Raw genomic sequence first — 16,012 nt, 5'->3', positions numbered from 1 at the left:
TTTATTGCTTGAGTTAAGCAGATTTTCAAGACTTTCAAGGACTTTTAGCAATTTTCCAGGAAATGTCAAAATAAAATTCCAGGACATTCCAGGTTGCGCAGGACCTATACAATCCCTGAGGAAAGTGAAAAGGTTGTCTTTCGTTATAAGAGACAAAAAGATTGAAGATGATACTATATAATACTGGCTAATTCACTCCAACAAGTTGTATTTATTCTACTACTCACACTTACAGACAAATACCCTTAACTTACAAATTCTGTACCTGTAAAACAGATCTTACCTCAGTGACACAATTTTAACTATTATCACACCACAACAAGCTGTTACAATTAACCATTTTTACTTTACCTTCCACATATTTCATTTTGTGAATTAATCAATATTTACAAGAAACTTTCAAAGCAGAATATTTAAATTAGCCGATAAACAAACTGGAGAAGTATAAATAGTGTCCAGAATTAATTTCCATCCTTTCCAAAGGTTATTTAATTAATAAATAAATTATTCCGAGTTTTTAAAAAAAGAAAAACAGGCCTGTCTGTCCAGAATTAATTTCCATATTTTCCAAAGGTTATTTAATAAATTAATTATTCAAAGTTTCAAAGAGAAAAAAACAGGCCTGTTCAGAATTAAATTCCATCTTGTCCAAAGGTTATTTAATAAATTAATTATTCCAAGTTTAAAAAAAAAAAACAGGCCTGTCCAGATTTAATTTCCTTCCTTTCCAAAGGTAATTTAATAGATAAATTATTCTAAGTTAAAAAAAATAAAAAACAAAAACAGTGCCCAGCAGCTGGGCATGAACAACTGTTTTAAACTAAGTTAACAGACACACTTAAAGATTGAATTTACAATAATAGTTGATGACCTTTTCCAATCCCAGCACCATCAGATTTCATCACTAAGTTCACAATCTATTATCATCCATTTCTTCGATCAGTGCAGGCCTATGGCGGCTGCCACGCCTCAAATCTTTCCTCTTACAGTAAAACATGGCCAGAGTACCACCTGCAAGTAATGCCACCATTGACACCACTGATGCCACAATAGCAATCTTACTTTTGTAGTCCAATGTAGCTGTTGATAAACAGTGTAAACACACAGTCAGTAAATAAACATAACAAACAAACAGATAAATACATAAATTAGAGCACCTGGAACAGGCTAATGACCCCCCTGACTGTTTTGTTAACCCATTCTACTTTCAGAAGTGACTAACCCTAATAGCTAATCCCCATACAACATCACATAAATATGTTATCAAACAAAAGGTAATCAAAATGACAAATATATCAACAAGGGGATGTTATTTGATGGAACAGTAAAGAGGTCAAGTGGAAAATTTCAAATCACGTTTTAGAGGTTTGAGGGTTAAATTTGCTTATTTTCAAGAAAATGCAGCTTGATTTGCTTTGCTTTATCTTGTGTTGTGTAGTTTTCCGAACTTTGTTGAAAAACTGTCCAAATGATGCAAGAAAATGGAGGCACCTAGCAGTGGTACATCAGATTAATATAAAAATGTTTCAAACTGGAAGTGATATTTTGTGAAAAAATAATCCTTTAACAATGTGATCATTTACCCTTCAAATTTTTTTTATTAATACATGAATAGACATGATGACTCACTTGGAGTTGGGTAATGCTTTTCACAGTCCAGTGAGAATTCGTCCTTTATAACTTTGTGATATAGTCTCTCAGAGGGCACCATAAACAGCTGACAGAGAAAAAATTTTATGAGTGACATCATCAGTTAAAAATTATCATATTAATAAGTATTGGTAGTTGTACAGAGTGGAGTCCAATTCAGTTTTGTATGTCAAGTGCTGGAAGAAATTAGATGACTGCAAAGCAGGAGTCAAATTTGTTTTTTATAAGTATTGCAGGAAGTAAAGAGTCATGACTTAGCAAATCCATGAAAAAAAACCAAACAGAACAGAATTAGAAAGTGTATAATCAGCTCACCAATGGCCAACAATTCACAAAATGTTCCAAATGAACTGACACAAAACATTCAATTTTCTATCGAGAATTTCTGGATATTCTTCAGAAATCCTACAATTATGTAAGTACACCAACCTGGTAAGAAACTTTATCTGCCATTTTGCCAATCTTGGCTTTGAAGGTTACAAACTCCCACTCTTCAGATCCTCCAGCCATTCTTCGCTTCCTTGCATGCTCCTTACTGGTCACAAATGTCCCAAATAAGTGAACCCTCTTTTCATCATCATTGGTAAATTTTTCTGAGGCAGTACGATGCCATTTCCCAGACTCGTTGCGATAAAAATTAACATTAACTGAAGGATTGTCAGTTGACATGTCATGGAAGGTGGAAGACACGCCAATGAAATGGGTATCTTTGCCAATGCCAATAGGAATGTGCTCACACCAATGTTTGTTGCAGGAAGATCCATCCTCCTCCATAAGAGAACAACTTCCTGCAAAAGGTCAGAACAATGCAAGATTTAATTTGAAATTCTCCCTTCTAGCTTCTTCATTCTTTTCTGAGAATCAGTATGGCGAATTTGATGTTATATCAGATAATAACCTCCAGTTGAAAAGGTGTCCAATCTCATAACCTGTTGGCTAGTAAATGTACTATACAGTGTATATTGTATTGAGAAGTTACAAGTCAATCATGTCAATCTGTAATCAATCTATCAGTTACAAATTGGGTTGATTATCACCAGTATGCAAAATTGGTCGAACAAAAAAAAATTGCCATGAGTGTCATGGCAGAAAATCTCATGGCATATTCAAATGTCTTATAAATACTATTGGTAAACATTAGCTCAGATTTTGATATAATCCTGATCTTAAGCAATCTTAATCATTCATTTAACCCTTTAACTCCCAATGATCTGAATGTCAATTCTCCCCTCTAGCTGCTACACATTTCCTGGTAAAATAGCTGCAAGAATTCGGTGCTAGATCAGGGTAACAACTTTCACCTGATAAGTTTGAGTATTCTTATTACCTGCTTGTTAGATAATGTATGGATATTCTGGGGAGAAGTCATATTTTAATCACTTGAGTCTGGGAGTTAAAGGGTTGGCAAATAAGCAAACACAGTTGTCATAATAATCTGTCAAACAAAATGAGAGAAAAACATAACTACCCAATTGACAAATTTCTTCCTTGAAACTTGCAGTTACCAGTTCTTCTCTGTACTTTGTCGACAGTGGATGTACTTGAATAATCTATACAGAGATGTGATAAAATTCAAATAATAAATTTTATATGTTTGTATTTAAATCTATCTATCTATCTGTTTGCTGTACCCTCTATATAATACAAAGAGGGCAAAGCAGATGAACTACCACTAAGCTGAACAGTCCTAAATCAGCTTAGAAAACTTACACAATACAAATGAAGAACCACTTATTAATAAGTAAGGTAAGTTTACTTTTATTCAAAACCAGCAATAATAGATTTTTAAGTTCAAGAGTTTGATCAATAATTCCCATAAAAATCCTTTTATTTTGCTCATTGTACAATAACAAGCACATTTGTAAATTAACAGAGGGTTATTGTGCAAGCTTGGGCCACCTATGGGGTAAACCACCAAAAATTACTGACAGTATATAAAAGACTTTGTGAGTATTGTTATTAAATCTTAAGACAAATAAATCCATGCACCACAGTGCATTGTGTTTAAATGTATTGAAAAAACTTCTTCTCAATGAAATGATTTATATTATGTTTCTCCTGCTTGTATTATTATCACGATTATATAGCAGAAATGAACAAAAATTCAACAGAGAGTAAAAATCTAAATCTTACTGAGAGACGCAAAGTTTCCTCATTTTTCTGACTTAGGTCAGTATGCATTTCCACGCTGAATGCATAATCAAGATCTCCTGAAAAACAACAACAACAAAAAACAAAACAAAATGTGGTGACAAATTCAGAAAATCTGATCATTACTATTAGCAGCAGAAACCATTTGCTCATGATTCACAATGTTATTATGATGGACTACTTCATTCTGTTATGTAAGATATATATACTGTAATAGTGTTTGCCAGAAATTTCTCACTAGCCAGCCATAAAAAGGCATTTGCCAGTAAAGATCAGGCTCCAGTTGTTTCAAGGGTGAATAACATGATCCACTGGATAAATCTCTATCCAGTGGATAGCCCAGTACATTTTGTTAACACTTATCTGCTGGATAGAGATTTATTCAGCCACACTAGCATTAGCTATTTATCACAGCTCTGACTAATTGTAACAGTAAAAGTTAAGGAAAAAAACTGAAGACCAATTCATTGTTATACACACCTATTTGCATAGGGGGGTTGACACTTTTGTAAAAAGTTCCAACATAATTAAAATTGATCTCTGGTTGAGAAACTCTTAAGGTTACTGTGGCTGGCTGAGTGCACATATTGACTGTCGCTTCATAAAATACTGCCTTGTCATCAGCGAATCCCAAGCAATCCAAAGTGTTATTTGATGTCTTGCCACATGGAAATGGAGGGCGCTCTGTGGAACAAATAGAAAAAAATCACCTTGAGGAAACAAACAATTACTGCTGTATACTTGATAATTTTTTGGAAAGATTCTTGGTAAAACTGAAATTCAAATCAGTCATCTTTCAAAACAATTTCCAGTTTTAGATTATATTTCATATTCAACACCAAATACTGTGTCTGATCCAGTAAATATCACACAGAAAAGATTTTCAAGGCTTGTGTTGTTCAGTTTTTAGAAAAATACCATGATATTTCTATGAACCTGAGGACTCTAAAGAGAAAACTGTGTGAATATAGGTTGGGAAGGAGAAATGGAGTCCATTTAGAGCATGCAATGCAGGAGATAATTAGACATGAAATTGAAGGCCCTTCATCACTTCTTTTTCTTAAAACTGAACAATAGTTTCATAACGAAATCCTCTTTTAAAGTACTGTTCAATTATTATGGCAGATCTCTCATCTGACGAACTGTATAACACATTTTTCTGTTTGGGTCTCTTTAAAGTGCCACATGGATGGCAGAGTAGCTCACTGCTCTCACAAATTCTTTTCCACATTTGTGGTAGAACATCTCAATACACTTGGTACAGTGTAGTCCATTCGCATAGTGACTCCAAGTTGACCCAGTGCAACCTGGTGCAACACGATGTGCTGTATCGTGACAAAGAGTTGACTACTGGCACAAGTGTCACGTGACAAAATATTTTTCTCAATTTGCAAAAATTTTCTGGATTTTGGAAAGATTCTGGGACTGTAAATTATTTTCAATTTTCATGAGTCACTTGTGGATCTATGAATTAAACCAGGACTTGAAATTATTTTCTCAATTTGAAAAACTTTTCCAAAGTGATTTGTCTAGGAGATATTGATTCTAAGTGTTTTTTCCAATTTTCAAAATATTTTTGGATTGTTCCTTTTCCGCTTCTGCAGAAATGAGATGTCAGTCACTATTAATGTTAAATTTGGATTTCATTGACAAATTTCTTGCTACTTTATTTTGATCTGAGTTGCTTAAAAATTTCCTCTAAATAAATATTTATGATCAGAATGTACTTTCAACAATAGTATATCAGAACTATGACAAGACATTTTATTGTTTCATACTGTACACAAATACTGAAAAACCAAATGATTTCGTGTAGGGCTCCAAAATCATCTCGATTTTGTCGATTTTGTTTCAATAGCACTAATCAATGTGGTTAGGAAAATGATGAGCTTGTAATGTTTGAAAGAAATTACAAAAAAACCTAAGAACGTTTTTGTTTAAGTTTTGTGATGTTGATATCAGAACATTTTAAAACCCGATTTGAAGATATCAATTTGTTAACGGTGCCATACACACTAATTGCTTTTTAATTAGCATACAGTTAACCTTGTTGACATAATCATCATGCGATCTAAAACGAGTAATTTGTCGCTGCAATACGAGGAATAAAAGGAACTTTTGTGTAAGGGAATATTTGGATGCGATAAATTTAAATTCAAACGCTCTAGATATATTGATAACGCCATTCAAAATAACGCAACCGTAATGGCTTTGTTTGCAACTGTCTCGTATTGAGCACAAGATATTGTTTACATTGTGAACAATGAATGAAATATAAAAACAAGTTTAATTAATCATACTTACTGAAGCTTCGGATGACAGATCTCGCATGTAGAGGCTGGACGGGTCTATAATTGTCGCCCAAGGGCAATTTCTTTGTGTTTTGTTTTACACCGTCAAAAAGATCTCTGAATTTATCCAGTTGAACTTGTGATATAGGAAAAGTGTGATTGAACACAAACCACTGCACACTTTCATAACATCCAGGAGTAGTAAGCGAGCCTCTATAAGTGTAATATTGAGCAATGTCGTATGGTAAGAATGAAAAAGGCTGAAGATAAGGCAAAATTATTTCGTTGTCTTTAAAACGAACTTTCTCAAGGTTATCCACTATCCCACTGAAAACCGGGTTGTCTTGAGCCTGAAGTTCGACCAATATTCCCAAAACTGCTAAGCCATCTCCCTTCTTCAGAGCCTCCGATGCGCTAAGGTACTTTTCCGCATTGTAGTGTACAATATGTATTTCCAAGGGAAATTTTCTTCCACCGACCTGATGCTCTGAACCGCGCGAATTCTTGTTGCCCCAGTGAAAATGCATTTGTAGAGCGCGAAAACGCGAAGTCAGATTTCCACCGGAAATATCGGACTTGCCGGTTAAAAAAGTCGCCTGAACGGTATGTCCATTATTGAATAGCTTAGCAGAAACATTGTTCTCGTAGTTGACAACGAGGTCGGCAAGCCCCGGTTCGAAAAGAGTATCTTTTGGTACAATGTTTATCGGAGACTGTTCATGACCTCCGCAATCCTCGAAGTGGTGTTTCCACGTGTTAGGCCCCTCCGGGTCGCGGTATGTCCAAGATCCTGAACTTTCTGCCAAGTGTGGACATACGCCAAGTAGCAAAGAGATAAGCAGGAAGAGTTTCATTGTGATTTTGCTGTAAAAGAGGCTCTTACGGCAGCTAAACTTCAATACCAACTTTCTTCTAGGGCCTGGCTTCTGATCACAACAGAAGAGCCGTATCACTGTTTTGGTTAGGAGAAAGTGGAGCCCAGTCTCTCAAATAGAGTGTACGAGCGAGTCCAAGGTTCGGCAAAAACACTGCAATATTTTCGAGCATATGATCGATAATACTACGAAGAAACTTATTCCTTTTCAGAAAATATCTCAGACTGATATCAATTAAGTGTTCTTGACTCCTTTTCTAAGAGTTGTCCTTGAGATTACGTAAGCTCCTTCAGTCTAAGACGTCATGGACTTCGATACGATCGGCAGCCTTCATCTTTGTTTGGAAAAATTTATCAGTCGTGTTTCCTAATAAAGTTTTACTTCCTTCTCGTGTCTCTGCGCGGAGTAAGCAGTGAAAATTAACCACGTGAAAGGGATCTTCTTTATTACGCAATAAATCATTAAAAATATATGTTAAGAGTTGGTGAAAAGTACTTTTCGATGTTGCTTTTCTTCCAATGAAGAGGACGACAGCAATGGTGTTTTTTACTTTCGACGAGCCATCAATTTACAAAAAGGCATTGAAATATATTAAAACATGAGTAAAAAGACGTCAAATATCTGGGATTCCGCTTAATTTAGTAACTGAAAAAAAACTTAGCAATGCACATTTAAAAAAAAATCAGCTTGCGTTACTTTTCGTTCACTTTCCCCTACGGACAGATGTATTGGACGAGCTACTAACCGAAAAAAAACACTGTGATCATTAAAAATTTAGGTCCTCTGTCTGCTCTGGGACAATCAATTAGAATATTGACCATTTGATCAGCACAAAAATCCTCGAAGATTTACTCTGTCCGAAATCTGTTCAAGCGATAGAACATTTTGATTGTCTAATTGTAAAACTTGACAGTCAAGCATTTCAGAACCAGCGGAATCGTTCTCTAGTAAGAGAAATTGGAGTCTTCAATTTATGCAAAGTTTTAACTTAAAACCAGTGAAAATAAGACAATTATGAAAGAGATCTTCTTTACCACGGCTGGAGGTTTAAATTCAGGGAGGAATATATCTAACTATTATATTTTATCTATAATTCCAGATTATTAGAGAAACTTTCTGTACCTTAGTTACCTAAACTTATTCTTCCTGATCAGGAATGCACACTTAACAGGAAACAGAAACTTTGCCTCTGTACATGCACATACGCAAATATAACTTGGAAAATCACGAGCTATGACAATACTGATCTATTTCATACAGTGCGTATCGTTGGTTTTCTCTCTTAAAGCTGCGTTAGAAACATTTCTTTTCATCAGCGAACTGTATATGTTTGCAAAATATTCGCGAGTGCATCTCCTCATTTTGATTAAGGTGTCCTGCGTTTTTAAAAAAGCTGAAATTGCCGAAAACGCGAGTAATATTTCCATGATTCTAGGTTTACAAATGTTATTGGAACTACGATACGACATATTTGTCTGATTATTCTGCGATACCTTGAGCCAAATTTTGTGTGATGTTTTAGTTTGGTGGAACGGAGAAATGTTAAACCAAGGAGCAAGATGGTAAAGAATGAAGAAGATTGAAAAAGTTCAAAAGCAACGACCTGGAAAATTGATTTATCTCAGCAAAGCATTTTGATGGGCAACGTGGCACTACTTGAAATTACCGTCCATGCTCAAATCTGATGACGTAAATGTATAACAAGCAAAGCAATAACAATATCATGACTAAAGCACATCCATTAACTTCACTTTCCCAACTCTCTTACAGTTTCTAAAAAATTAATAATATATTTATCAATTAAAAAAAGAGTAAACGAAACACATTTTAAGCAAAACATCGACGAGATCTGCCAGGTTGTTTGAGCTGCGCGCGTCACAGCTACCGCTAAAATTCCACTCGTTTAGTCGACTATACATGTCGATGTTTGGAATCTAGAAATTTTTGTCCGGTACAAAGTTTTGAAACAGACCATGCAGTACAGGATTAATACAGTCACAGTCCGTCTTCCACGTGCTCGATCAAATATTACACCGATGAAAACAGACCGTAGATGTTTGCAATAACAAACACTCAGTCTGATATTGACCTAACCTGCTATTTCAAACCTCGATGTAAACTTCTCTTTTATTTTCTGAGAAATTTCGGAAAAAGAAAGGGCATCCAGCTAACAGTTTAATTGATTTCCTTTGAGTTAACCTGTACAGCAGTAGAATTATAAAAAAGCGTTGGCTTTATCCAAAAATTCTTACTTGCTTTCAGATCTCAATATCATGGATTGGGGATTCTAATACGGTATATTTAATGTCAAGATTCGAGGCATCTGTTATACTCTGACTAATATACAACCCGATATTGTCAACTAGATAAAAGAGCCATTAGGCGTCTTTGGCCTCTAAGAAACAGCTACGTATAGGAAATCATATCAACACGAGCGTGTTTCGTGAAGTGTTGGCACGAGTGATGTTTTGTGGGCTTACGTATTTGCACGAGTCGTCGCCGACGAGTGCAATTCTTGAAAACCTTTCAAAATATCACGTCGAGTGACCATAAATAAAAAACTGTACTAGCGACGAATGTCCTTAAAGTCTCACAGCGAGGGGCTAGCGCTCGAAACGACAGCTTTAGAAACTCTAGAAGGTGACCAATTTATACTATCAACTCAGCTGATGAAACCAAAAATACACTTTTCATTAGTTTAAAACTGCCCACATGATTTCATGAGAATCTTTGACCTTTTTATACCATCACTGTGACAAACACACTCAAGCTTTTTGTTTTCCGGAAATTTTGCAGAAATAACCATGTTTTCTTCATCTCTTATCGCTCTATTGAGAGTACTACACAAAACGCCTGTAATATACTGTATAATCTATTTCAGCTTTTTCTCATAGACCAATCAAGGCCGAGACAAAAATTTTCTTGGTATTGTGCATGACGTTGGCTCCTCCCAAGTCATCCGGCGCCACAAACACTCTCTACTAATTTAGAGGGAAATTCTAACAGCCGAAAGGGAGAAATTTAAATTACATCTCGGCCGTCATCGAGGCGCTGATCTTTCACATGAAATCAGAAGCACGCATTCTTTTTCCCGTTTTCAAATTCTGAAGATTCTTCAACTTGTTAAGAATTTGTTTGTCATCTGACGCGCGACCTTGTTCTAAAGGTTTACTTAACTCGTCCTTTCCCTTCGTTTTCGGTTCAAGTCTCTCCTTTTCTTCGTATCGACGTTTACTTTTGTGCTTGTGTTTGTGTTTTTTCTTCGATTTATGTCTGGGTTTATGTTTAGCCCGATACTCTTCCTCGCTGTCGGAAGACTCAGAATAACGCTTCTTTGTTTCTTCGTATTTATCCTGGCGTTTCCTCCGGTCAGAGTCGTCCTTAGTTTTCTTAAGGTCAGCGTAACGTTTTTCTCCGGAAAAAGAGTTCGAAGGGGTTATCTTTCTAAAAGATGGCGGTAGGGCCGGTCCGAAATTTTCAGGAGAAGAGTCCGCTCTCTCTATCTCTGTATTTTTCGCGACCACAATCTGCGTTTCAACCGGTCTCTGTTCCTCATTTTCAATCGGTTTGATGTTCAATTCTTTATCGACAGTTTTATCATTTGGAAGAACATTATTTCTCAAACTGTTTTCTTCGGTTCTTTCATCGACATGACTCCGCGAAGCTTCTTCAGGAGACTTGATTTCCGAAGTAGCAATCGATACATCTTCGGTCCCTTCATCTCTGCCGACTTCTTCCTCATCGCTTGACGCCTCGGATTCGTCCGAAGACGAATCGGCGAAAATCGCTTTGAACAAATCCATATCTGGCCGCTTTGGCACAGAATTCTCTCCCTTTTGTTCTTCATCAGCTTTAACATTTGATTCTCTTGGCCTAACAATGTCCGAATTAGCTAAAGCCGTTACTGAAGCGGGCACAACAGCTGTTTTCGAAGGTAAACCGGAACTCACCGAATTTGTATCAGAAGGGTTCGACTGACGGTCGATTGCATTGATCGTTTCCGTAGAGCTTCCGAACTTGTCCGTCTTGTCATCGTCGTTAGCACTCGTTGACGAATGTTCGTAAGTAACCGCACGAGGTTCTCGAGGTACTATGAAATCTCCAAGTGTGAACTTCGGCTTTCGTACCTTCGGGACCCCTACGATGTGAGATCCCGGGTAGGGGTTCGGAATATTGAACCGTTTACATAAAACATTTTCGGGATGCCACTCGAAGTTATCCCGAGTTAGTTTTCCGAACATTTTCATAGAAGCCGCCTGTGCCTGCCCAGAAGAATCTGAAGATTCTTGAGCGGGTACATCTTCGTAAACCACTCTGTGATCATCTTGTTGTGTCGCCGTCGTAAATCTGGCCGCCATTGTGGAACTCAGAGGTCTGTACAAGGATGCAGACCGGGCGAATTCCTCCCTTTCGCGTTCTCTTTCCCATTCCGTTAAACCGCTGGAAAGCGAAACGAAAAGTTTAAATTTGTTTAGTTTAAATTCGACCCCAGTGCCCTATCCAGCTAGAGTGTGTCCCAGTATCTGTAGTATGAAACGACTATGAGTATAAGCACCCACCCCTCCTTCCCCCCCCCCCGCGTCTCCCCCTGGAGGGGCTGCTAGGTCATTACAGGTTCCCTTCAATAATAATACTATACATGAAAAAATGATGCGCCTCTGATTGGCTGAAAACTAGTGCAATCTTCATGTAACACGAGTGCAAATTACAAAGAGCGCGCGCGCTACAACATTTTGTCCGTTTTGACTTTTTGAGATGCATTTTTCGTGTAAATTATGACAAGTAACAACATGATTTCTCGTTGCCTTACCACTCGAACAATTTTGTTGTCGAAGGGAGGGTGACATGGTTTTCAGGAGAACGAAGGGGGAATCAGTCATCGCCAACAAAGTGTAAAGTGGGAAAGTAGAAAATTGACTGCCGGTTAACCCCGGATGAAGGGGGGGGGGGGAAGTCGGGTCAACAATATTACAGAGCGTCACGAGGAGATCAGGTAAATTTTATCGTGACATAACCAAAGTCCTCGACCCTCCCCTCCCAGGTAATAAATGAAGTGAAGACCGGTCCCTTGTTAAAGTACAGTGTCTTGTTTAATAATGGTAATTGACCCGATCGAAGTGCAATTTGATTGGCTAAAATTTATGCACGTGATTTCAAAATCGAACAAGTGCGAAACGCCAATTCCAGTTGAAATCATGGGTTATGAAAAGAAAAAGACTTGGCTCATTTCTTAAAACTCTTACCTGCCATGAACCTGTGGAGAAGCTTCTTCTCCTTTTTTGCTTTTTAGAAACTCTTCATAGCGCGCCTGTTTTGCGGGATCTTTGACAAACGGTTTAAAACTGCTGTGACCAGACCAAGACCAACGGGAAGAGGGTGCACTCTTTTGAGAGGAATCATTAACTGCAGAACTCTCTCCTTCCGATGGTATTTTACTAGAGGGCTTTGATATTTCACTCTTCGAAGCAGACAACACTCGTTTCTTGTCCTCTTCAGAAAGATACTCAAACACAGATTTCTGAGGCACTGGAAGTGGTTCCTCTCCCAACATTTCTCCTCTATCCATTGCAGTTAAAACTTTCTTCCTGTCCGAACCGTCATCGGAGGATTTCTGAACAGTCTTGGAATCGTCGAACTTGTGGGTACAATCAAAATTGCGAGGCACCACCGGAGGTGGAAAGGTTTTAAATGCATCCATAGCTTTGGGTTTTGTGGTGAAAATCGACAAGGCGCCTCCTGAATTCAAACGTAAGAACGAGTAATTAGTCAACAGAGAAACCATGGTAAGAGGCAGTTTTCTTTGGCTAATGAATAAAGAGGGTAATTTTCTAAGAAACTGTGGTGCTGCGTCGGTGGGAGAGTATAACAGGGTAATTAAGTATTATCAACTGAGTTGATAACGTAAATCGGCCACCGTAAAGAGTTTCAAAGCTGACGTTTCGAGCGTTAGCCCTTCGTCAGAGCGACGAAGGGCTCTGACGAAGGGCTCTGACGAAGGGCTAACTCTCGAAACGTCATAGCCAAAAAAAGCTTTAAAAGCTGACGCTCGAAACGTCAGCTTTTAAAGTTTCCTTTGGCTGTTCTTCTAAGCCCAGTCACCCTAACAAGTATAGGGTGACAAATAAAAAACTCTGAGACTCGCGTGATACCCGGAACCCGGTTTGAAAACACTACACCACGACTGAACAATCTTAGCTGCCCAATGCCTCATCATCATTATCGCTTTAGGAACATTTTTTACAAGGAACTATTGCTAATAAGAATTTGTTTGTAATTGGAACAAGAAAGAAGGTAAGTTTTGAGCTCGGTAAAGAAATAGATAAATTTGTTTTTCGTCTTGTCACAAGGATGGGACAAAGAAAAAATTCTGAGTTCCCATGAGGAATCGAACCTCAGACCTTCAGATTCCGCCCTTCGATGCTCTATCACTGAGCAACAGAGACTCTACTGTTAGCGAGGTCCATTATGAAGTTCATATACGACACGCGTCCTGCATGCTGCTAGGATCAGCGATGTCGCGTTGAAATCGCGATACTCTCTTTTGCGTGCCTTTCTACGATACTTCACCTTCTAGATCACAATACTTTGAAACGAAAGCGATCATACTTGGACTGTCGTTTTCCCTACAAACGCAACACAATCATTCAAGTGCCAAACCAGGGTGGGAACTTTCATACAGAATCCGTAAAGCCGTCCACCCCTTATTAGTTATCTCCCCTATATGAGCACGACGGGTAAAACAAATATTCAAACCGGTGGAGCAATCCTCCAAAAAAGAAATACTCCATAAAGGAAATTTTATCGGTTACTGCGTGAAAAGGAACACCCTGCCCTATACCCTTAAAGAAAACAGCACCCACAGAAAACTGACCTCTAGAATTTTCTTTTTGAGGGCCAGTCCAACCATGAAGTCCAGAGCTTGTGTCTCCACCCAATTCAGTGTCATAGTTAGACATGTGATCTATTGCATAGATGTTGTCATCTGCTTCTTCAAATGCACCAACACCAAAAGCCTGTCACAGAAAGGGATAGGATTTATTACTCTTTGAGCTACAATGTGCTAGAAATTTGTAAAAGAGCCAGTGGTAAAAATTATCATTCTTACTCAGATTCAACATTACATGTGAGGAAAAAAATGGAATCTGTCTCATCTAGCTATTCTATGAAGCTACTGCCATGGTATTTAAAATTACCAGAAGTCTACTAGAGACTATAATACAAAAAACAATAATAATTAATAAAGTCACAACTATTGACAGACAATATTGTTAAGAAAGACAATGGACAAGTGTGGATTAGAAATATGAACTGGCTGCCATCAAACTTGCCATTTCCTCTGCAAGGCTTTCATTGCTAATTTGTCTTTTTTTTCTCTTTCAAGATCTCTATAGTAATTCTCCTTACGCTCTTTCATCAAAAAATCTCTTATAAAGTTCATCATAAGAACTTGATATCAAATCACACAAGATCCCCTTGTTTTTTTGTATTCACATTGTCCATCAGCTTCACAATTGTCTCCTTGTCATTATTTGGAGCAAAAAAGTTCAGAAGTGGGGGCGAAAGGATTTAAAGTGAATGTGTACAAATCAGATTTACCTCTCCAGAGATGCCCTTCCTTCCTACTCTTCTTGTCACAGAATCCACTCCAAGCCAGTTCTCTTGATGAAAAAGAGCAGTGGATGGGTCCAGTCCCTTGTAACCAAGTCCATGTTTGTCATCTTTAGGGGTAAACATAAATGCATCCACATCTTTTGGTGCAAATAGTAAACCCACTGCAAATATATCGTCTTCCTCATCCTTGCCATTGTCAACTGTTTGTGATGAAGAAAAAGCTGATGGGAGTGAACAGCCATATACCTGTGTGTGCAACATTATAGTACAGTTATATGTTACATGTATAATATATAGATTTAGCCAAGCCTAAAAGTGGAGCTTGCATTTTTTTTCCACGTGTCTTAAGGGCACAACGCCTTGCCCCAGCCAGGACTAGAACCTAGGTCATCCAACTCGGAGCCCAGTGTACTGACCACTGGACTACTGAACAAAGGCGTGGCATTGGCGTGCCCGCGGCACAGTTGACCACACATGTTAAAAGTAGCACCTTGTACGGTTGTACGGTCGTACATCCAAATTTTTTCAGTTTGATGGGTTACTACTATTTTGTATAATTATGGGGCTATGCTCTGCGAGCTCTGCTATCATTTGTCTGTTTATGTAATCAAAATGAACAACCACTGCTGAAGATAGGAAAGTAATGTAACATTTAACCCTTTACATCCTAACATCAGTATCAACATTCTCCATACCATTCTCAATACATTTCCTGAGAAGCTGACAAGGAGAATTTGTTTAACAATCAAGAACTCTTCATTCTCCTTCCTTACTGACGTTAGGTTAGTCTCAGTACCTTTTTTCCAGTTCTTCGTTCCCGAGGTCCAACTCCCTGTCCTTCCTTCCACCCCATCTTCTTTAGCAGTTCAACTCCCACGGACATTTTCACTGGCACTACGAGATCCTGAAGAGGAGGTACCCCTGGGATAACTCTCTCCGAATCATCAGAAGTCACCATTCGTTTACGACGATTTTCGAGCCCGCTTTCCCAAGACAAAAACTGTTCTTTTGTCGCGATTCTTTTTGGAGCAATTCCAAACTCTCCCATGTCGTCATCATCCATAAAATCCTCTGGCCTCTGTTGTCTTTGCTCGCCTTTTTTGGAGCGAGAAGAGATGAAAGTCGAGGGCTGCCATCCCTCTTTCGTTCCGACCGTGTTAAAATACCCGGCTGAAAAACCACCCGTGAATGCGCCATGAAATCGTCTTCTCCCTTCAGTATCTGTAACAATTTGGTCGTGAACCGGGACAGCTTTTTTACGCGGAGCATCTTCCTCTAAGGGCTCAAATGGCGTTCCAAAGCTTGCTAGCGCATCATCATCGTCGCTATCCGCCATCTTGAAAATCTTGGCTAAAAGTGACGCATAAATTTTAGGAACACACCGCTGATTCCCACCATTGGCGCGCAAAGCATCATGCGTGAGGTAAACAAAGG

General features: G+C 38.2%; 2 protein-coding genes across 2 annotated transcripts; both read right to left on the bottom strand.

The window, feature by feature from the left end:
* Positions 1-51: 51 nt before the first annotated feature.
* On the bottom strand, positions 52-7,131 carry LOC131780159 (uncharacterized). Its single transcript, XM_059096778.2, has 7 exons — positions 6,106-7,131; positions 4,282-4,485; positions 3,784-3,860; positions 3,119-3,200; positions 2,080-2,438; positions 1,630-1,717; positions 52-1,080 (listed from the first exon to the last, which is right to left on the bottom strand). Exons 1-7 carry the CDS (start codon positions 6,944-6,946, stop codon positions 911-913), a joined length of 1,821 nt encoding a protein of 606 aa, XP_058952761.2. The 5' UTR covers positions 6,947-7,131; the 3' UTR covers positions 52-910.
* A 2,643-nt stretch (positions 7,132-9,774) lies between these two features.
* Positions 9,775-15,914, bottom strand: LOC131780158 (G patch domain-containing protein 1). The gene is made up of 5 exons (XM_059096777.2): positions 15,375-15,914; positions 14,564-14,824; positions 13,839-13,980; positions 12,211-12,703; positions 9,775-11,407 (listed from the first exon to the last, which is right to left on the bottom strand). The coding sequence occupies exons 1-5, from the start codon at positions 15,912-15,914 to the stop codon at positions 10,027-10,029; spliced, it is 2,817 nt and encodes a 938-aa protein (XP_058952760.2). The 3' UTR covers positions 9,775-10,026.
* Between the last annotated feature and the right edge of the window lie 98 nt (positions 15,915-16,012).

Source organism: Pocillopora verrucosa, chromosome 6, assembly GCF_036669915.1.
Source record: "Pocillopora verrucosa isolate sample1 chromosome 6, ASM3666991v2, whole genome shotgun sequence".
Lineage (NCBI taxonomy): Eukaryota > Metazoa > Cnidaria > Anthozoa > Scleractinia > Pocilloporidae > Pocillopora > Pocillopora verrucosa.
Note: the sequence above shows the minus strand (reverse complement) of the source record. Positions and strands in the feature narration are given on the sequence as shown.